Source organism: Xenopus tropicalis, chromosome 3 (assembly GCF_000004195.4).
Source record: "Xenopus tropicalis strain Nigerian chromosome 3, UCB_Xtro_10.0, whole genome shotgun sequence".
Classification (NCBI taxonomy): Eukaryota; Metazoa; Chordata; class Amphibia; order Anura; family Pipidae; genus Xenopus; species Xenopus tropicalis.
In genome coordinates, this window is record NC_030679.2 from 1,106,750 (window position 1) to 1,128,852 (window position 22,103).

The window sequence follows — 22,103 nt, forward strand, 5'->3', positions numbered from 1 at the left end:
TCTAAGGTCCCTATCCCATTCCCATCAGCCCCTGCCCCAGTGAGCTTACACTCTAAGGTCCCTATCCCATTCCCATCAGCCCCTGCCCCAGTGAGCTTACAATCTAAGGTCCCTATCCCATTCCCATCAGCCCCTGCCCCAGTAAGCTTACAATCTAAGGCCCCTATCCCATTCTCATCAGCCCCTGCCCCAGTGAGCTTACAATCTAAGGTCCCTATCACATTCCCATCAGTCCCTGCCCCAGTGAGCTTACAATCTAAGGTCCCTATCCCATTCCCATCAGTCCCTGCCCCAGTGTGCTTACAATCTAAGGTCCCTATCCCATTCCCATCAGTCCCTGCCCCAGTGAGCTTACACTCTAAGGTCCCTATCCCATTCCCATCAGTCCCTGCCCCAGTGAGCTTACAATCTAAGGTCCCTATCCCATTCCCATCAGCCCCTGCCCCAGTGAGCTTACAATCTAAGGTCCCTATCACATTCCCATCAGTCCCTGCCCCAGTGAGCTCTCAGTACTTTACATGACTATGCCGCTCTGTTAATTCTCTTGTGTTGCTGGAATTTATCTAGATAATTGCTATGAAGGATGGGTCAGTGCTCAGGGAGGGCACATTAAAGGATATTCAGAATAACGATAACGAGCTTTATGAGCACTGGAAGACTCTAATGAACCGCCAGGACCAGGAACTGGAGAAGGTAATTACTGAGTGTTTATAACGACGGATAATGAATGTTTATCTGGAAGGACTGTGAGTGGCCTTGGGCTGTATAAACCAAAGCTTTTTATCCGTTTCATTTCCACTTTATGAGTTTCTAAAAACCCCGTAATCCAACTCCAATCGAATCCTCCCATCCAGCCCGGGGCTATTTATATCCAATGGAAATACAGAAGGTTTGGGCTGTAAATACTTCTGCCTGCGAAACAAACCTGAGACTGTTCTAGGGCAAGGGGGGCACTTTATCTGTCTGTCAGTGGGTTCTACTTCCCTGCTGGGACAATATTGCCCTACTGTCTGTATCTCGCCTTAGGGCAATGGCTCCTGGGGAGGTTAGTTACCCCTAGTTAGGTCTTGGGGTAATTAAATCTCCTTCACAGGAAACTCTGGGAATTTATTGCCAGTGGATAGGCATTTCAGAAGATTAGTCACCGAGGTCTAACCATGGCCAACCAATCTCCCCATGTACCATTGTCCTACTGTCTCCATCTTGTGCTACTGTCTCCATCTTGTCCTACTGTCTCCATCTTGCCCTACTGTCCCCATCTTGTCCTACTGTCTCCATCTTGCCCTACTGTCTCCATCTTGTCCTACTGTCTCCATCTTGCCCTACTGTCTCCATCTTGTCCTACTGTCTCCATCTTGTCCTACTGTCTCCATCTTGCCCTACTGTCTCCATCTTGCCCTACTTTCTCCATCTTGCCCTACTGTCCTTTTCTTGCCCTACTTTCTCCATCTTGTCCTACTGTCTCCATCTTGCCCTACTGTCCCCATCTTGCCCTACTGTCCCCATCTTGCTCTACTTTCCCCATCTTGCCCTACTGTCTCCATCTTGCCCTACTGTCTCCATCTTGCCCTACTGTCTCCATCTTGCCCTACTGTCCCCATTTTGCCCTACTGTCCCCATCTTGCCCTACTGTCTCCATCTTGTCCTACTGTCTCCATCTCGCCCTACTGTCCCCATCTCGCCCTACTGTCTCCATCTCGCCCTACTGTCCCCATCTCGCCCTACTGTCTCCATCTCGCCCTACTGTCCCCATCTTGCCCTACTGTCCCCATCTTGCCCTACTGTCCCCATCTTGCCCTACTGTCTCCATCTTGTCCTACTGTCTCCATCTTGCCCTACTGTCCCCATCTTGCCCTACTGTCCCCATCTTGCCCTACTGTCCCAATCTTGCCCTACTGTCCCCATCTTGTCCTACTGTCCCCATCTTGTCCTACTGTCTCCATCTTGCCCTACTGTCTCCATCTTGCCCTACTGTCTCCATCTTGCCCTACTGTCCCCATCTTGCCCTACTGTCTCCATCTTGCCCTACTGTCCCCATCTTGCCCTACTGTCCCCATCTTGCCCTACTGTCTCCATCTTGCCCTACTGTCTCCATCTTGCCCTACTGTCCCCATCTTGCCCTACTGTCTCCATCTTGCCCTACTGTCTCCATCTTGCCCTACTGTCCCCATCTTGCCCTACTGTCTCCATCTTGCCCTACTGTCTCCATCTTGCCCTACTGTCCCCATCTTGCCCTACTGTCTCCATCTTGCCCTACTGTCTCCATCTTGCCCTACTGTCCCCATCTTGCCCTACTGTCCCCATCTTGCCCTACTGTCTCCATCTTTTCCTACTGTCCCCATCTTGCCTTACTGTCCCCATCTTGCCCTACTGTCCCCATCTTGTCCTACTGTCTCCATCTTGCCCTACTGACTCCATCTTGCCCTACTGACTCTAAGCATATTGCTCTAATGTTTCCATATTGCAACTCCTTCTATGACCCACCTAAATACAACAGTTTTGGGGCCCTAGATGTTTGCGGCTATTGGCATTTTCTCCATGGCACTAACACATGTCACCGTAGGACTCAGACGCAGACCAGGTGACGATGGAAAGAAAAACTCTCCGGAGAGCAATGTACTCGCGGGAAGCCAAAGTCCAAGCTGAGGAAGAAGAAGGTAATTAAATCCTCGTTAATGTCTCATTCTCCAACCCTTACCCCGTACCCTGCCCGAACACCAATGCCATGGCTAGTTGGTCCACAAGCTTCCCTAACCATCACTTGGTTGTCATGGTTCTCTCCCTTCTACTCCCCTCTAATTGCCCCCCACCCATTGGCTAGTGTTTAGTCCTAATGGCTTAGCTCTCAAGGGGCACCAATCACAACTCTACATAGATGTCTCTTACACAAGGACGTACTAGGGTCCCATTAACTCTTACACAAACACATTAGGCTTTTCATGGGCACGCTCTCAGGCCCAGTTGACCAAACTCTAAGGGCTCCCCACCAGGTACTGGAGGGTCGTTACTAATAGATCAATTGGGCACCACTACTGATAACCTTGCTCCAGGGGTACTTGAACAAAAAAAAATCCAAAACCCATACCCTAGAGCTCTTTCTTCTCACAGGGACCATGACCATGTGATCCTCACAAAGGTGGCCAGTAGTTAAAGCCTTAATATACACTCTCTCTGCTTGACATTTCCAGAGGAGGAAGAAGAGGAAGATGAAGATGAGACCATGTCCACGGCCATGAGGCTGAGGACCAAGTTCCCTTGGAGAACGTGCTGGAGATATCTCACCTCTGGGGGATATCTCTTACTCTTCCTCATGATATTCTCCAAGCTTCTGAAACACTCGGTGATCGTGGCCATTGACTACTGGCTGGCCAGTTGGACGTCAGAAACCAGCAACATCAGTTACGCCCAGAGCGATAACGTAACGTCAGCCAGTGAGGTAATTGCCCCAGTTACTGTAATGCACTGTATTGGGTTCATTAGCTGAGGAACCTTCCATAGAGTGTTCTGGTTCCTCTCAGTACATCTAAACCTACACCCACCCATACAGCCTGGCCAATCACATTGCAACAAACTAGTGAGACATTGGTACCTACGGGCGGGTAGGAGGAGAGTCTGTTACTATGTATCTGATAGAGAAACACATAACCCCTATGTATGTTCTGGCCCATTGTGCAGCTCAGCAGCATCCAGAGCTACTATGTAACCGGGTTCAGCGTCCTCAGTGCCACGGGAATAGTCCTCTGCCTCATCGCATCATTGACTGTGGAGTGGATGGGTCTCAACGCAGCCAAGAACCTTCACCATAACCTACTGAAGAAGATCATTCTGGCACCAATTCGGTAAATAATAATATTTCCCACAATAAGGAACCCCTTCCTGTGCTGATGGTGAGATCTCCTTTCCTCCCCACCCCCAATGTATCACTCATTCCCCCTCTCTTGGTAGGGAACCCCATAACCTGATTGCCCTTACAGTAAGGAACTTCTTTCTATGCTGATGGTGAGATCCCCTTTCCTCCCCACCCCCAATGAATCACTCATTCCCCCTCTCTTGGTAGGGAACCCCATAACCTGACTGCCCTTACTGTAAAGAACCCCTTCCTATGCTGATGGTGAGATCCCCTTTCCTCCCCACCCCCAATGTATCACTCATTCCCCCTCTCTTGGTAGGGAACCCCATAACCTGACTGCCCTTACAGTAAGAAACCCCTTCCTATGCTGATGGTGAGATCTCCTTTCCTCCCCACCCCCAATGTATCACTCATTCCCCCTCTCTTGGTAGGGAACCCCATAACCTGACTGCCCGTACAGTAAGGAACCCCTTCCTATGCTGATGGTGAGATCTCCTTTCCCCCCCCACCCCCAATGTATCACTCATTCTCTTGGTAGGACACCATAACCTTACTGCCCTTACAGTAATGAACTTTGGGGGGGGCTCCCTGTCCAGTATTTACAGTCACTCTTTATTCTTTCTGTTCTCATCAGGTTCTTTGACACCACTCCTCTTGGTTTGATCCTAAACCGATTTTCGGCCGACACAAACATTATAGATCAGGTGAGAATGTAAGAACCCTATGGGCGCCAGAGAATGGCTGCCCAACCCTTTCTACTGATTGTCCTGGGGTTCTGATTGGGGAGGGTAGACACCCCCTGTGATATTACTATATGGGGAATAGTGGGAGGTTTGGGGTTGTAACGATGTTCCTTTCCCGTAGCACATCCCCCCCACCCTGGAGTCACTCACAAGATCGACCCTGCTGTGTCTCTCAGCCATCGGAGTAATTTCCTACGCCACCCCCATCTCCATGGTGGCTCTTCTTCCCCTCGGCGTGGCTTTCTACTTCATCCAGAAATACTTTAGAGTTGCCTCCAAGTAAGTCCCGGGGGAGACCAACCTGCTGCCATGGATATGAGCATGTATTGCTGGACAAGGCCTAGTGGTATGGCTATAGCACCCAGAGGTGCTCCAGGTCCAAAGACTCATAGGGCCACAGCTCCATGTAAAGCCTTCAGCCATTGCTTTCTCCACCAATGGGAGAGCTCTCACATCTCTTCTGACCTCCATCATTTGGGCTCAACCAGAAGCCTCCTTAGCTTTCAACCATCATATGGGCTCAAGGAGAAGCCTCCTTAGATTTTATCCATCATATGGGCTCAACCAGAAGCCTCCTTAGCTTTCATCCATCATATGGGCTCAATGAAAAGCCTCCTTAGATTTCATCCATCATATGGACTCAACCAGAAGCCTTCTTAGCTTTCATCCATCATATGGGCTCAATGAGAAGCCTCCTTAGCTTTCATCCATCATATGGGCTCAATGAGAAGCCTCCTTAGCTTTCATCCATCATATGATCCATCATATGGGCTCAATGATGGCCTCCTTAGCTTTCATCCATCATATGGGCTCAACCAGAAGCCTCCTTAGCTTTCAACCATCATATGGGCTCAAGGAGAAGCCTCCTTAGATTTTATCCATCATATGGGCTCAACCAGAAGCCTCCTTAGCTTTCATCCATCATATGGGCTCAATGAAAAGCCTCCTTAGATTTCATCCATCATATGGACTCAATGAGAAGCCTCCTTAGCTTTCATCCATCATATGATCCATCATATGGGCTCAATGATGGCCTCCTTAGCTTTCATCCATCATATGGGCTCAACCAGAAGCCTCCTTAGCTTTCAGCCATCATATGGGCTCAATGAGAAGCCTCCTTAGCTTTCATCCATCATATGGGCTCAACCAGAAGCCTCTTTAGATTTCATGTATCATATGGGCTCAATGAGAAGTCTCCTTAGCGTTCATCCATCATATGGGCTCAACCAGAAGCCTCCTTAGCTTTCATCCATCATTTGGGCTCAATGAGAAGCCTCCTTAGCTTTCATCCATCATATGGGCTCAACCAGAAGCCTCCTTAGCTTTCATCCATCATATGGGCTCAACCAGAAGCCTCCTTAGCTTTCTGCCCTTTGTGTCCTCTATGCAGGGACCTTCAGGAACTCGATGACAGCACCCAGCTGCCCCTGCTGTGCCACTTCTCCGAGACGGCAGAAGGACTCACCACCATTCGGGCCTTCAGGTAAGGGGGTGGGATGAGGAACTTTGCGTTCATCCATGACCCAACCTCATCAGAGGTCAGTTTAGGATGTCCCTGTTCTCAGCCAATCAGTAGCCTCCCAGCAGGGCCAGTGGGACTAATACAGTAAAGGAATAGGGGGGGGGCTGAAAGGGAACATAAGGAAGTGCTACTTTACAGAAAGGGGGGTAGGTACAGGGAACAGCCTCCCAGCAGGGCCAGTGGGACTAATACAGTAAAGGAATAGGGGGGGGGCTGAAAGGGAACAATGTTTGATACATATCGGGGCTGATCTGAGGGGCGGAGCATATGGCGTTGCTCACAGACAGTTCCCATATTTAGTGCAGGCAGTTCCAGCTGGACTCTCTGTGTATTTACAGCAAAGGTGGAACATTTCAGCACTTAACCACCCCCCCCCCCAGGCTGGAGTCATCTCTTTCTGGGAAGAAGTTCAGTCATTAGCGGGTCGGCCATGACCCAGACCTGGGGTTGGAGGGGAGGAATCTCTGTACGTTGAGTGAGTAGAACAGAAGGTTCCGGGTCGGTAAGGGGGGAAGGAACGCAGGCGAGGGCTCCCCTACGGCAGCCAAGTTCTATCACTTGGGAAGAATGTTCCAACTCCCTCTGATTCCAGACTAAATCCTTATGATAAATGTGCGCCCCTCTGTCCCTACCGGCCCCTCTGTGCCCCCATTCCTTCCTTACAAACTAAATTCTGTAGAACTCGCCCCCAATCTGTCCTCCACCCCCCAAATTCATTCATTTCCCTGAACCCAAAATCGACCCACAACTTGTTCTGCGGAACAGAAGGGAGAGATTGAGGCATCGGCTCCTATATAAATATTTATATATAGACTATTTCTCCCCTTTAGGTGTTACAGGGGGTGATAGGGCTGAACCCCAAGATATCGGGGTTCATTTGAATGAGCTATTGGGGGTAAGTGGGTTCATATGACTGAGGCATTGGGGGGTAAGTAGGTTCATATGAATGAGGCATTGGGGGGTAAGTAGGTTCATATGAATGAGGCATTGGGGGGTAAGTAGGTTCATATGAATGAGGCATTGGGGGGTAAGTAGGTTCATATGAATGAGGCATTGGGGGTAAGTAGGTTCATATGAATGAGGCATTGGGGGGGTAAGTGGGTTCATATGAATGAGGCATTGGGGGGTAAGTAGGTTCATATGAATGAGGCATTGGGGGTAAGTAGGTTCATATGAATGAGGCATTGGGGGGGTAAGTGGGTTCATATGAATGAGGCATTGGGGGTAAGTGGGTTCATATGACTGAGGCATTGGGGGGTAAGTAGGTTCTTATGAATGAGGCATTGGGGGGTAAGTAGGTTCATATGAATGAGGCATTGGGGGGTAAGTAGGTTCATATGAATGAGGCATTGGGGGGTAAGTAGGTTCATATGAATGAGGCATTGGGGGTAAGTGGGTTCATATGAATGAGGCATTGGGGTAAGTGGGTTCATATGAATGAGGCATTGGGGGTAAGTAGGTTCATATGAATGAGGCATTGGGGGGTAAGTGGGTTCATATGAATGAGGCATTGGGGGGTAAGTAGGTTCATATGAATGAGGCATTGGGGGGTAAGTGGGTTCATATGAATGAGGCATTGGGGGGTAAGTAGATTCATATGAATGAGGCATTGGGGGTAAGTAGGTTCATATGAATGAGGCATTGGGGGGTAAGTAGGTTCATATGAATGAGGCATTGGGGGGTAAGTGGGTTGATTAGAGAGTTGGAAGAGACTGACAACAGTTCTGCATCAGTAAAGCCCCAGTAGTTGCCCCATTAACCCCTTTCCTCCCCTCAGGCACGAAGCCAGATTCAAGCAGCGGATGCTGGAACTGACCGACACCAATAACCTGGCCTACCTGTTCCTCTCTGCGGCCAATCGGTGGCTGGAGGTCCGAACGGTACGTAATGTACTTACCCCTGGGGGTCCGACGGTGCATAATGTTGTATTTACCCCTGGGGGTCCAAATGGTGCGTAATGTTGTATTTTCCCCTGGGGGTCCGAACGGTACGTAATGTACTTACCCCTGGGGGTCCGAACGGTGCGTAATGTTGTATTTACCCCTGGGGGTCCGAACGGTGCGTAATGTTGTATTTACCCCTGGGGGTCCAAATGGTGCGTAATGTTGTATTTACCCCTGGGGGTCCGAACGGTACGTAATGTACTTACCCCTGGGGGTCCGAACGGTGCGTAATGTTGTATTTACCCCTGGGGGTCTGAACAGTGCGTAATGTTGTATTTACCCCTGGGGGTCTGAACGGTGCGTAATGTTGTATTTACCCCTGGGGGTCCGAACGGTGCGTAATGTTGTATTTACCCCTGGGGGTCCGAACGGTGGGTAATGTTGTATTTACCCCTGGGGATCCGAACGGTGCGTAATGTTGTATTTACCCCTGGGGGTCCGAACGGTGCGTAATGTTGTATTTGCCCCTGGGGGTCCGAACGGTGCGTAATGTTGTATTTACCCCTGGGGATCCGAACGGTGCGTAATGTTGTATTTGCCCCTGGGGGTCCGAGCTGATGCATTCATTGGCTCTTACATTGTGTTCCGTTCCATTGGATCCATTTCCATTTTATCTAATTACATTGAATGCAGTTCCATTGTATTTTGTTCCATTGGATCCAGTTCCATTGAATCCAGTTCCATTGTATTTCGTTCCATTGGATCCAGTTCCATTTTATTTTGTTCCATTGGATCTAGTTCCATTTTATTTTGTTCCATTGGATCTAGTTCCATGGAATCCTGTTTCATTGTATTTCGTTCCATTGGATCCAGTTCCATGGAATCCTGTTTCATTGAATCCCGTTCCATTGGATCCAGGTCCATTGTATTCAGTTCCATTGGATCCAGTTCCATTGTATTTTGTACCATTGGATCCAGTTCCATTGTATTTTGTGCCATTGGATCCAGTTCCATTGTATTCAGTTCCATTGAAACCAGTTCCATTGTATTTCTTTCCATGGAATCCCATTTCATTGAATCCAGTTCCATTGTATTTCTTTCCATTGTATTTCTTTCCATTGGATCCAGTTCCATGGAATCCTGTTTCATTGAATCCTGTTCCATTGGATCCAGTTCCATTTTATTTTGTTCCATTGGATCCAGTTCCATTGTATTTCTTTCCATTGGATCCAGTTCCAGGGAATCCCATTTCATTGAATCCAGTTCCATTGTATTTCTTTCAATTGGATCCAGTTCCATGGAATCCTGTTTCATTGAATCCCGTTCCATTGGATCCAGTTCCATTTTATTTTGTTCCATTGAATCCAGTTCCATTATATTTTGTTCCATTGGATCCAGTTCCATGGAATCCTGTTTCATTGAATCCAGTTCCATTGGATCCAGTTCCATAGAATGCCGTTTCATTGAATCCAGTTCCATTGGATCCAGTTCCATGGAATCCTGTTTCATTGAATCCCGTTCCATTGGATCCAGTTTCATTGTATTCAGTTCCATTGGATCCAGTTCCATTTTATTTTGTTCCATTGGATCCAGTTACATTGTATTTCTTTCCATTGGATCCAGTTCCATGGAATCCCATTTCATTGAATCCAGTTCCATTGTATTTCGTTCCATTGGATCCAGTTCCATGGAATCCCATTTCATTGAATCCAGTTCCATTGTATTTCGTTCCATTGGATCCAGTTCCATGGAATCCAGTTCCATGGAATCCCGTTTCATTGAATCCAGTTCCATTGGATCCAGTTCCATAGAATGCCGTTTCATTGAATCCAGTTCCATGGAATCCTGTTTCATTGAATCCAGTTCCATTGAATCCAGTTCTATTGTATTTCTTTCCATTGGATCCAGTTCCATAGAATGCCGTTTCATTGAATCCAGTTCCATTGGATCCAGTTCCATGGAATCCCATTTCATTGAATCCAGTTCCATTGTATTTCGTTCCATTGGATCCAGTTCCATGGAATCCCGTTTCATTGAATCCAGTTCCATAGAATGCCGTTTCATTGAATCCAGTTCCATTGGATCCAGTTCCATAGAATGCCGTTTCATTGAATCCAGTTCCATTGGATCCAGTTCCATGGAATCCCGTTTCATTGAATCCAGTTCCATTGGATCCAGTTCCATAGAATGCCGTTTCATTGAATCCAGTTCCATTGGATCCAGTTCCATGGAATCCTGTTTCATTGAATCCAGTTCCATTGAATCCAGTTCTGTTGTATTTCTTTCCATTGGATCCAGTTCCATTTAATCCAGTATCTGAGTAGTATATACACAATCAGTATATATATATATATTCATGTCTGCTCGGTGTAACTGCCCCTTTAATTCCCCCAATGGAAGTGTTACATTTGGGCAGTTTCCAGCCCGTGTTTGTGTACAAAGTGCCCCGGGGTTGGTTTGGATCCAGTTGCACAAACAGTTCCACCATTTGGTGTTTTTCCACTGGGGGTGCAGCTCGGGCAGCGGAGAGAGTTGACCCCTCGGGCCGAGGATCTAAATATTTGTACAAAGACAAGAAGTTTATTTGATAGGGACACGGGGGGGGGGGGGGGGCTCAGATCCCCCGACACCTCTGGGTGAGTCCAAAGCAAATACTGGCAGTTTCCCAGGTGTCTCTGTGCGACTCCCCCCCCCCCCCCGGCCCATAACTCCCTGCGGCTCATAACTCCCTGCGGCCCATAACTCCCTGCGGGGGGGGGGTGAGTTTGCTTTTTTAATGGTCGTTCATTAAAGGAAAAGTAAATAATAAATCACTTACCTGATACCCCGGGCGCCTGATCACCTGTATTTTTATGGCAGTGGAGCTTTAAATAAGAGTCCTGCCTGCTCTGTGTACATGGGATCAGGGCTGGGGGGCCATCAACACATAAACAACACCCCCCCCAAATCATATATCAGCAGCTAAATTGACCAATCATATCCCGGTGCAAGAATTCTGCTCTAGAAAGGGGTAATTTGCTCATTCTGCCCTACTGCCACCTGTTTATGGAGTTCAACCGGAGAGCCTTATTGAAGGTTTATATGCCCTTTAATCTGCCATCTTGACTGTGCCCATCACTCCCTGGTTTCCCCGCAGGCAGAATAAACAAAGGAAATATTTAGGCTGTCGCTCTCTCTCCTCTGGTGAATGTTATCGGCCACTTACAGCCCCATAAAGACTTTATATGTTTGTCTCTTTAGGGAAGATTTGGTTTGTTTCCATGAGTCCAACAGATGCAGTTTTATTCCTTCCATAGAACAACCTGCTCCCCGGGAAATGCCCCAGCGCCGAAATAGCTGGTTGGGGACAGTAGGACAAGATGGGGACAGTAGGGCAAGATGGGGACAGTAGGACAAGATGGGGACAGTAGGACAAGATGGGGACAGTAAGACAAGATGGAGACAGTAGGACAAGATGGGGACAGTAGGGCAAGATGGAGACAGTAGGGCAAGATGGAGACAGTAGGGCAAGATGGAGACAGTAGGACAAGATGGAGACAGTAGGGCAAGATGGAGACAGTAGGGCAAGATGGAGACAGTAGGACAAGATGGAGACAGTAGGGCAAGATGGAGACAGTAGGACAAGATGGAGACAGTAGGGCAAGATGGAGACAGTAGGACAAGATGGAGACAGTAGGGCAAGATGGAGACAGTAGGACAAGATGGGGACAGTAGGGCAAGATGGGGACAGTAGGGCAAGATGGGGACAGTAGGGCAAGATGGAGACAGTAGGGCAAGATGGAGACAGTAGGGCAAGATGGAGACAGTAGGACAAGATGGAGACAGTAGGGCAAGATGGAGACAGTAGGACAAGATGGGGACAGTAGGGCAAGATGGAGACAGTAGGACAAGATGGAGACAGTAGGACAAGATGGAGACAGTAGGGCAAGATGGAGACAGTAGGGCAAGATGGAGACAGTAGGACAAGATGGGGACAGTAAGACAAGATGGAGACAGTAGGGCAAGATGGAGACAGTAGGGCAAGATGGGGACAGTAGAACAAGATGGAGACAGTAGGACAAGATGGAGACAGTAGGACAAGATGGAGACAGTAGGGCAAGATGGAGACAGTAGGGCAAGATGGAGACAGTAGGACAAGATGGAGACAGTAGGGCAAGATGGAGACAGTAGGGCAAGATGGAGACAGTAGGGCAAGATGGAGACAGTAGGACAAGATGGGGACAGTAAGACAAGATGGAGACAGTAGGGCAAGATGGAGACAGTAAGACAAGATGGGGACAGTAAGACAAGATGGAGACAGTAGGGCAAGATGGAGACAGTAAGACAAGATGGGGACAGTAAGACAAGATGGAGACAGTAGGGCAAGATGAGGACAGTAGGGCAAGATGAGGACAGTAGGGCAAGATGGGGACAGTAGGGCAATATGGGGACAGTAGGGCAAGAGGGAGACGGCAGTAGAAACATTATCATTTTGTTGGTGCCTTTGGTTTGGGCCAAGTTCTAACACAATGTTTCCCTTCAGGACTATCTCGGAGCCTGTATTGTTCTGACGGCAGCTGTTTTCTCTATAACGTATGGACTTGACTCTGGGATCGTTGGATTGGGCCTCACATACGCGCTAACGGTAGGTTTGGTCGTTAGATGATAAATATCGGTTGGTTTCTGACATGGAGGCCGTGGAACAAGTTGGGGCTCCACCTCCATTATCTCATGACCCAATGATGGACCGTTGGCAGGTCACCCGAGGCCTTCTACTGAAGGTCCCACCATTCCCAGGCAGGGCGCACTTATCTACATGAAGGTGAGGAGATGAGAGATGATTGGTTGACCTGAGGTACAATGTCTGTTGTTGGTGCAGGTGACAAATTACCTGAACTGGGTCGTTCGGAACCTCGCGGACCTGGAAGTGCAAATTGGAGCCGTGAAGAAAGTCAACAGTTTCTTGAACATTGAATCGGAGTGTTACGAGGGGTCGATGGGTAAAGTCTTCATTTTGTCTCACTGGGGGAGGTTCTGTGCTGGGTCCAAAACAAATACCTGTAAATACACAGGTTCTGTGGGCCCAACACCTGGTACCGTCTGATCTTTTCTCTCACTATTGCAGAGCAGCAACAGGTGCCGGAGGACTGGCCCCAGAGCGGAGAGATAAGGATCAGCGACTTGTGCGTCAGATACGAGAATAACCACAAGCCGGTTCTGAAGCACCTCAAGGCCTACATTAAACCGGGCCAGAAGGTACCGACCCAAGTGCCACTCCATAGGCAGCCAAATCCAATGAACTGTCCCATGAGTATCCGAGATATGAGACCTGAGTATCAATAATATGGTGTTTATACAGTAAGGATACACTAGCTATACAGTAAGGATATAGTATTGATACACTAGCTATACAGTAAGGATATAGTATTGATACACTAGCTATACAGTAAGGATACAGCAGTGATACACTAGCTATACAGTAAGGATACAGCAGTGATACAGTAAGGATACAGTAGCTATACAGTAAGGATATAGTATTGATACAGTAGCTATACAGTAAGGATACAGCAGTGATACAGTAAGGATACAGTAGCTATACAGTAAGGATACAGCAGTGATACAGTAAGGATACAGTAGCTATACAGTAAGGATATAGTATTGATACAGTAGCTATACAGTAAGGATACAGCAGTGATACAGTAAGGATACAGTAGTGATACAGTAAGGATACAGTAGCGATACAGTAAGGATATAGTATTGATACAGCAGTGATACAGTAAGGATACAGTAGTGATACAGTAGCTATACAGTAAGGATACAGCAGTGATACAGTAAGGATACAGTAGCGATACAGTAAGGATACAGCAGTGATACAGTAAGGATACAGTAGCGATACAGTAAGGATACAGTAGCTATACAGTAAGGATACAGTAGCGATACAGTAAGGATACAGTAGCTATACAGTAAGGATACAAGTGCTATACAGTAAGGATACAAGTGCTATACAGTAAGGATACAGTAGCTATACAGTAAGGATACAAGTGCTATACAGTAAGGATACAGTAGCTATACAGTAAGGATACAGTAGCTAAACAGTAAGGATACAGTAGCTATACAGTAAGGATACAAGTGCTATACAGTAAGGATACAGTAGCGATACAGTAAGGATACAGTAGCTATACAGTAAGGATACAAGTGCTATACAGTAAGGATACAGTAGCGATACAGTAAGGATACAGTAGCTATACAGTAAGGATACAGTAGCGATACAGTAAGGATACAGTAGCTATACAGTAAGGATACAAGTGCTATACAGTAAGGATACAGTAGCTATACAGTAAGGATACAGTAGCTATACAGTAAGGATACATCAGCTATACAGTTAGGATACATTAGTGATACAGTAGCTATACAGTAGTGATACAGTAAGGATACAGTTGCTATACAGTAAGGATATCATATTGATACAGCAGTGATACAGTAAGGATACAGTAGCTATACAGTAAGGATACAAGTGCTATACAGTAAGGATACAGTAGCTATACAGTAAGGATACAGTAGCTATACAGTAAGGATACATCAGCTATACAGTTAGGATACATTAGTGATACAGTAGCTATACAGTAGTGATACAGTAAGGATACAGTTGCTATACAGTAAGGATATCATATTGATACAGCAGTGATACAGTAAGGATACAGTTGCTATACAGTAAGGATATCATATTGATACAGCAGTGATACAGTAAGGATACAGTTGCTATACAGTAAGGATACAGTAAGGATATAGTATTAATACAGTAGTGATACAGTTGCTATACAGTTAGGATACAGGTGCTATACAGTAAGGATATATTAAGGATACAGTTGCTATACAGTAAGGATACAGGTGCTATACAGTAAGGATATATTAAGGATACAGTTGCTATACAGTAAGGATACAGTTGCTATACAGTAAGGATATATTAAGGATACAGTTGCTATACAGTAAGGATACAGTTGCTATACAGTAAGGATACAGGCAATTGGGTTCCATGTCCTCCTTAAGGAGCTAAAGTCTTGGGATTTTACAGAGGATTTGAGTTCTGTACAGCCCCCCCTCCCCTTGGGTATAAAGGGTTAAATGGGGGTTATTGTTTCTTTTCATTTATTTAGAGAATCTTCAGGCTGAAATTTGTATCCCGTGACCCCTCTGTTCTGTGACCCCTGACGTTTATATCCCCTATATATTTATGGTTGCCGGGGGGGGGGGGGCGCTTTTGCCTCAATCTGATTGGGTTCCTGGGGACCATGTGACTGTGTTGCAGGTGGGAATCTGCGGCCGAACCGGGAGCGGCAAATCTTCCCTGTCCCTCGCCTTCTTCCGAATGGTGGATATATTCGACGGTAGGTTCCCATATACACCCCTGTTATTGCCCCCCTACTGTATCCCTCTCCCTGGGGCAGTATTAGCACTAAGGGCAAGTTCCCCAAGTTATAAATCGACTGCTATTTTCCATCTGCATTAATCATGGCAAAGTATTGCCCCAATCCCCTCTATTTTGTATCATATTCTGCCCCCAGCAACACAAAATGCTCTCTGGTCGTCACGGTCGCTGACCCCGCTGCCATTAAACACATGGACTGTGAGGCTTCTAGGGATTTCGTTAATTACCCCTTTTATCTTATGGCTTATTACACCCTGGTATCTGCCCCCCCCCCCCCCCCCCCTGCTGCACAAAATGCCATTGTGTGGCTGCTGCATTTGCTGTACTCAATAGGCCAGTTTGCTCAGGATAGATAGAAACACTTGGGACTGATGTACCTAGTAGGTCAGGCCTCATTGCTCAGTGGGCTTTGGGGGTACCACAACAACTCCCAGCACCCCCTGACAGCAGCACTTTTATTGTGCCCCCCCCCCCCCCACCAGACAGCCTTTAGAATTAGAACCCTCCCTGGGAATAGTTTTACTCTACAGATGAAACCAATGGACAGGGGGCAGCTATCAGCCCCAGATACCCCCCTGCCCCCCCAGACAGCCTTTAGAATTAGAACCCCCCTCCCTGGGAATAGTTTTACTCTACAGATGAAACCAATGGACAGGGGGCAGCTATCAGCCCCAGATACCCCCCTGTGCCCCCCCGACATGCCTTTAGAATTAGAATCCCCCCCGGGAATAGTTTATATTCTACAGACAGGGGGCAGCTATCAGCCCCAGATACCCCCCTGCCCCCCCGACATGCCTTTAGAATTAGAATCCCCCCTGGGAATAGTTTATATTCTACAGACAGGGGGCAGCTATCAGCCCCAGATACCCCCCTGCCCCCCCGACATGCCTTTAGAATTAGAATCCCCCCCGGGAATAGTTTATATTCTACAGACAGGGGGCAGCTATCAGCCCCAGATACCCCCCTGCCCCCCCGACATGCCTTTAGAATTAGAATCCCCCCCGGGAATAGTTTATATTCTACAGACAGGGGGCAGCTATCAGCCCCAGATACCCCCCTGCCCCCCCGACATGCCTTTAGAATTAGAATCCCCCCCGGGAATAGTTTATATTCTACAGACAGGGGGCAGCTATCAGCCCCAGATACCCCCCTGCCCCCCCAGACAGCCTTTAGAATTAGAATCCCCCCCGGGAATAGTTTATATTCTACAGACAGGGGGCAGCTATCAGCCCCAGATACCCCCCTGCCCCCCCGACATGCCTTTAGAATTAGAATCCCCCCCGGGAATAGTTTATATTCTACAGACAGGGGGCAGCTATCAGCCCGAGATACCCCCCTGTGCCCCCCCGACATGCCTTTAGAATTAGAATCCCCCCTGGGAATAGTTTATATTCTACAGACAGGGGGCAGCTATCAGCCCCAGATACCCCCCTGCCCCCCCAGACAGCCTTTAGAATTAGAACCACCCCCCAGAAATAGTTTCTACTCTACAGATGAAACCAATGGACAGGGGGCAGCTATCAGCCCCAGATACCCCCCCGCCCCCCCCCCCCCCCCCAACCGTGAGTAATATCCCAGAACATGAGGTGATGTCTGTTCCCTTAACAGGAATATCCCCGGCATGTAAATATTATTGAGGCTTCTGCTCCTCAGGGACAAATAAGGGAATAGAGGGCCGGGGGGGGGGGGCCGGGGGGGGGGGGGTGACAGCCGGCGGTGTTGGAAGATTTCAAGCAGGAATGAGACCTACACTGTGTGTCTGGGATTATTATACTCAATATACACGGCTGGGGGGGGGGTTCTCCTGTCTGTTATGCGTGGGGGGCTCAGCCACCTCTGCGCTTCCTGCAGTGCAAGCTCCTCCTACAGGGGCAATTGCTGAGTCATTAGTCATTGGCTGAGGGGGGTTACATGGTGTCAGGGCAGCTGGACATCTTCATGCCCCTTCCAACCCTCAAACTTACCCCCAAGAGGTATTATTATCAATAGGAGGGTATTGTCTGCCTTAGAGTAGATATAATTGTTAGGGGTTCTAGTGGATCAGTTGCAGTACCGCAGCCCCCCAGTACCTGCCAGTCATAAATGCCCCCCCCATAGGGCAGCAACAGAACAGCGCCACCCTTCCGTTTGTGCAGCAGGGAGGGGGGGAAATGGAATCCCAGGTGGGTCGGGATTGGTTCTAATCACATATATGGGGGGGCTGGGGGGGTCGGGCCAGGGGCCAAAGGTCACCGCTCTTTTCTTTTGCAGGGAAAATTGTTATAGACGGAATAGACATTTCCAAACTGCCCCTAAATACCCTGCGCTCCAGGCTCTCCATCATCCTGCAGGACCCCATCCTGTTCAGCGGCTCCATCCGGTCAGTAACGGGCAGGGGGAGATGGGGCAGTAATGTATGGGGCTGGGGCAGTCATGGGTTAATCAGGGGCTGGGGCAGTAATGTATGGGGCTGGGGCAGTCATGGGTTAATCAGGGGCTGGGGCAGTAATGTATGGGGCTGGGGCAGTAATGGGTTAATCAGGGGCTGGGGCAGTAATGTATGGGGCTGGGGCAGTCATGAGTTAATCAGGGGCTGGGGCAGTAATGTATGGGGCTGGGGCAGTAATGGGTTAATCAGGGGCTGGGGCAGTAATGTATGGGGCTGGGGCAGTCATGAGTTAATCAGGGGCTGGGGCAGTAATGTTTGGGGCTGGGGCAGTAATGGGTTAATCAGGGGCTGGGGCAGTAATGGGTTAATCAGGGGCTGGGGCAGTAATGTGTTGGGCTGGGGCAGTAATGTATGGGGCTGGGGCAGAAATGGGTTAATCAGGGGCTGGGGCAGTAATGTGTGGGGCTGGGGCAGAAATGGGTTAATCAGGGGCTGGGGCAGTAATGGGTTAATCAGGGGCTGGGGCAGTAATGTATGGATCTGGGGCAGAAATGGGTTAATCTGGGGCTGGGGCAGTAATGAGTATGGCTCTGGGACTGGGGCAGTAATGGGTTAATCAGGGGCTGGGGCAGTGATATATGGATCTGGGGCTGGGGCAGAAATGGGTGAATCAGGGGCTGGGGTAGCAATGGGTTAATCTGGGGCTGGGGTAGTAATGGGTTAATCAGGGGCTGGGGCAGTAATGGGTTAATCTGGGGCTGGGGTAGTAATGGGTTAATCAGGGGCTGGGGCAGTGATATATGGATCTGGGGCTGGGGCAGAAATGGGTGAATCAGGGGCTGGGGTAGCAATGGGTTAATCTGGGGCTGGGGTAGTAATGGGTTAATCAGGGGCTGGGGCAGTGATATATGGATCTGGGGCTGGGGCAGAAATGGGTGAATCAGGGGCTGGGGTAGCAATGGGTTAATCTGGGGCTGGGGTAGTAATGGGTTAATCAGGGGCTGGGGTAGTAATGGGTTAATCTGGGGCTGGGGTAGTAATGGGTTAATCAGGGGCTGGGGCAGTAATGGGTTAATCAGGGGCTGGGGCAGTGATATATGGATCTGGGGCTGGGGCAGAAATGGGTGAATCAGGGGCTGGGGTAGCAATGGGTTAATCTGGGGCTGGGGTAGTAATGGGTTAATCAGGGGGCTGGGGTAGTAATGGGTTAATCTGGGGCTGGGGTAGTAATGGGTTAATCAGGGGCTGGGGCAGTAATGGGTTAATCAGGGGCTGGGGCAGTAATGGGTTAATCAGGGGCTGGGGTAGTTATGGGTTAATCTGGGGCTGGGGTAGTAATGGGTTAATCAGGGGCTGGGGTAGTAATGGGTTAATCTGGGGCTGGGGCAGTAATGGGTTAATCAGGGGCTGGGGCAGTAATGTATGGGGCTGGGGCAGTAATGGGTTAATCAGGGGCTGGGGCAGTAATGTATGGGGCTGGGGCAGTCATGAGTTAATCAGGGGCTGGGGCAGTAATGTTTGGGGCTGGGGCAGTAATGGGTTAATCAGGGGCTGGGGCAGTAATGGGTTAATCAGGGGCTGGGGCAGTAATGTGTTGGGCTGGGGCAGTAATGTATGGGGCTGGGGCAGAAATGGGTTAATCAGGGGCTGGGGCAGTAATGTGTGGGGCTGGGGCAGAAATGGGTTAATCAGGGGCTGGGGCAGTAATGGGTTAATCAGGGGCTGGGGCAGTAATGTATGGATCTGGGGCAGAAATGGGTTAATCTGGGGCTGGGGCAGTAATGAGTATGGCTCTGGACTGGGGCAGTAATGGGTTAATCAGGGCTGGGGCAGTGATATATGGATCTGGGGCTGGGGCAGAAATGGGTGAATCAGGGGCTGGGGTAGCAATGGGTTAATCTGGGGCTGGGGTAGTAATGGGTTAATCAGGGGCTGGGGCAGTAATGGGTTAATCTGGGGCTGGGGTAGTAATGGGTTAATCAGGGGCTGGGGCAGTGATATATGGATCTGGGGCTGGGGCAGAAATGGGTGAATCAGGGGCTGGGGTAGCAATGGGTTAATCTGGGGCTGGGGGTAGTAATGGGTTAATCAGGGGCTGGGTAGTAATGGGTTAATCTGGGGCTGGGGTAGTAATGGGTTAATCAGGGGCTGGGGCAGTAATGGGTTAATCAGGGGCTGGGGCAGTGATATATGGATCTGGGGCTGGGGCAGAAATGGGTGAATCAGGGGCTGGGGTAGCAATGGGTTAATCTGGGGCTGGGGTAGTAATGGGTTAATCAGGGGCTGGGGTAGTAATGGGTTAATCTGGGGCTGGGGTAGTAATGGGTTAATCAGGGGCTGGGGCAGTAATGGGTTAATCAGGGGCTGGGGCAGTAATGGGTTAATCAGGGGCTGGGGTAGTTATGGGTTAATCTGGGGCTGGGGTAGTAATGGGTTAATCAGGGGCTGGGGTAGTAATGGGTTAATCTGGGGCTGGGGCAGTAATGGGTTAATCAGGGGCTGGGGTAGTTATGGGTTAATCTGGGGCTGGGGTAGTAATGGGTTAATCAGGGGCTGGGGTAGTAATGGGTTAATCAGGGGCTGGGGCAGTAATATGTGGGGCTGGGGCAGTAATGGGTTAATCTGGGGCTAGGGCAGTAATGGGTTAATCAGGGACTGGGGTAGTAATGGGTTAATCTGGGGCTGGGTTGAAGGGTTTATGGGTCAGCACTTGGGTCCCACTCTCAGGGCTGGAAGTAAGGAGGAGGAGCCAATGAAGGTTACAGCACAGGTATTACTTCCCCTTTAATCCCGAGCCTACTTGCTTGTTCCCCTGTAATTATCTTTCCTCTGTAACATGAAAGTCACATGTCCTGCCCCTCAGGGAACTACAGCTCCCAGCATGCCTAGCGAATCCCCATTCAGCCCCACTTTGTGCCCCTTTGTGCCCAGGTTCAACCTGGATCCCGAGTGCAAATGCAGCGACGAGCGGCTCTGGGAGGGGCTGGACATCGCGCAGCTGAAGAACCTGGTGAAGGCGCTGCCCGGGGGTCTGGGTAGGTGGGGGAACTCCTGGGGGGCAATTGGCTTTCTGCCCATGCCTGCCCTCTGTTAACCCTTTCATGGCCGCATTGCAGATGCCATGGTGACAGAAGGAGGGGAGAATTTCAGCGTGGGGCAGAGGCAGCTGTTCTGCTTGGCCCGGGCCTTCGTACGGAACAGCAGCATCCTCATTATGGACGAAGCCACGGCCTCCATTGATATGGCCACTGTGAGTACCCCCCCCGTGTGTGGCTTCTCCCATAGAGAAACATGGGGAGTAAATGTAGATGCCTCCCTGCACATCTACAGTAGGTTTCTGTTTGTGTGTGTGACATCCCTAAGCACTGCCCTGAACTACTGACTGCCCCCAACTACTGACTGCCCCCAACTACTGACTGCCCCCAACTACTGACTGCCCCCAACTACTGACTGCCCCCAACTACTGACTGCCCCCAACTACTGACTGCCCCCAACTACTGACTGCCCCCAACTACTGACTGCCCCGAACTACTGACTGCCCCCAACTACTGACTGCCCCGAACTACTGACTGCCCCGAACTACTGACTGCCCCGAACCCCAAACTACTGACTGCCCCGAACTACTGACTGCCCCGAAGTACTGACTGCCCCGAACCCCGAACTACTGACTGCCCCGAACTACTGACTGCCCCGAACCCCAACTACTGACTGCCCCGAACCCAGAAACTACTGACTGCCCCGAACTACTGACTGCCCCGAACTACTGACTGCCCCGAACTACTGACTGCCCCGACACTGACTGCCCGAACCCCGAACTACTGACTGCCCCCGACTACTGACTGCCCCGAACCCCAAACTACTGACTGCCCGAACCCAGAACTACTGACTGCCCCGAACTACTGACTGCCCCGAACTACTGACTGCCCCGAACCCCAAACTACTGACTGCCCCGAACTACTGACTGCCCCGAAAGTACTGACTGCCCCGAACCCCGAACTACTGACTGCCCCGAACTACTGACTGCCCCGAACCCCAAACTACTGACTGCCCCGAACCCAGAACTACTGACTGCCCGAACTACTGACTGCCCCGAACTACTGACTGCCCCGAACTACTGACTGCCCCGAACTACTGACTGCCCCGAACCCCAAACTACTGACTGCCCCGAACCCCAAACTACTGACTGCCCGAACCCAGAAACTACTGACTGCCCCGAACCCCAAACTACTGACTGCCCCGAACCCCGAACTACTGACTGCCCCGAACCCCAAACTACTGACTGCCCCGAACCCCGAACTACTGACTGCGATATGGTGGGGCCCATGGGACAAA

General features: G+C 49.6%; 1 protein-coding gene across 8 annotated transcripts in view; it reads left to right on the forward strand.

Annotated features, from left to right (window-relative positions):
* The window catches only part of abcc9 (ATP binding cassette subfamily C member 9), a 75,743-nt gene that overhangs the window by 47,848 nt on the left and 5,792 nt on the right, over window positions 1-22,103 (forward strand). For all 8 annotated transcript variants that reach the window (XM_031898429.1, XM_031898431.1, XM_031898435.1 and 5 more), the window contains 15 exons: window positions 568-693; window positions 2,564-2,657; window positions 3,189-3,436; window positions 3,676-3,839; window positions 4,485-4,554; window positions 4,715-4,872; window positions 5,984-6,076; window positions 7,893-7,995; window positions 12,521-12,622; window positions 12,857-12,977; window positions 13,103-13,233; window positions 15,284-15,362; window positions 17,654-17,762; window positions 20,703-20,806; window positions 20,888-21,021. In XM_031898429.1, the coding sequence (XP_031754289.1) occupies window positions 568-693; window positions 2,564-2,657; window positions 3,189-3,436; window positions 3,676-3,839; window positions 4,485-4,554; window positions 4,715-4,872; window positions 5,984-6,076; window positions 7,893-7,995; window positions 12,521-12,622; window positions 12,857-12,977; window positions 13,103-13,233; window positions 15,284-15,362; window positions 17,654-17,762; window positions 20,703-20,806; window positions 20,888-21,021 (1,836 nt within the window). The remainder of the gene's footprint in view (window positions 1-567; window positions 694-2,563; window positions 2,658-3,188; window positions 3,437-3,675; window positions 3,840-4,484; window positions 4,555-4,714; window positions 4,873-5,983; window positions 6,077-7,892; window positions 7,996-12,520; window positions 12,623-12,856; window positions 12,978-13,102; window positions 13,234-15,283; window positions 15,363-17,653; window positions 17,763-20,702; window positions 20,807-20,887; window positions 21,022-22,103) is intronic.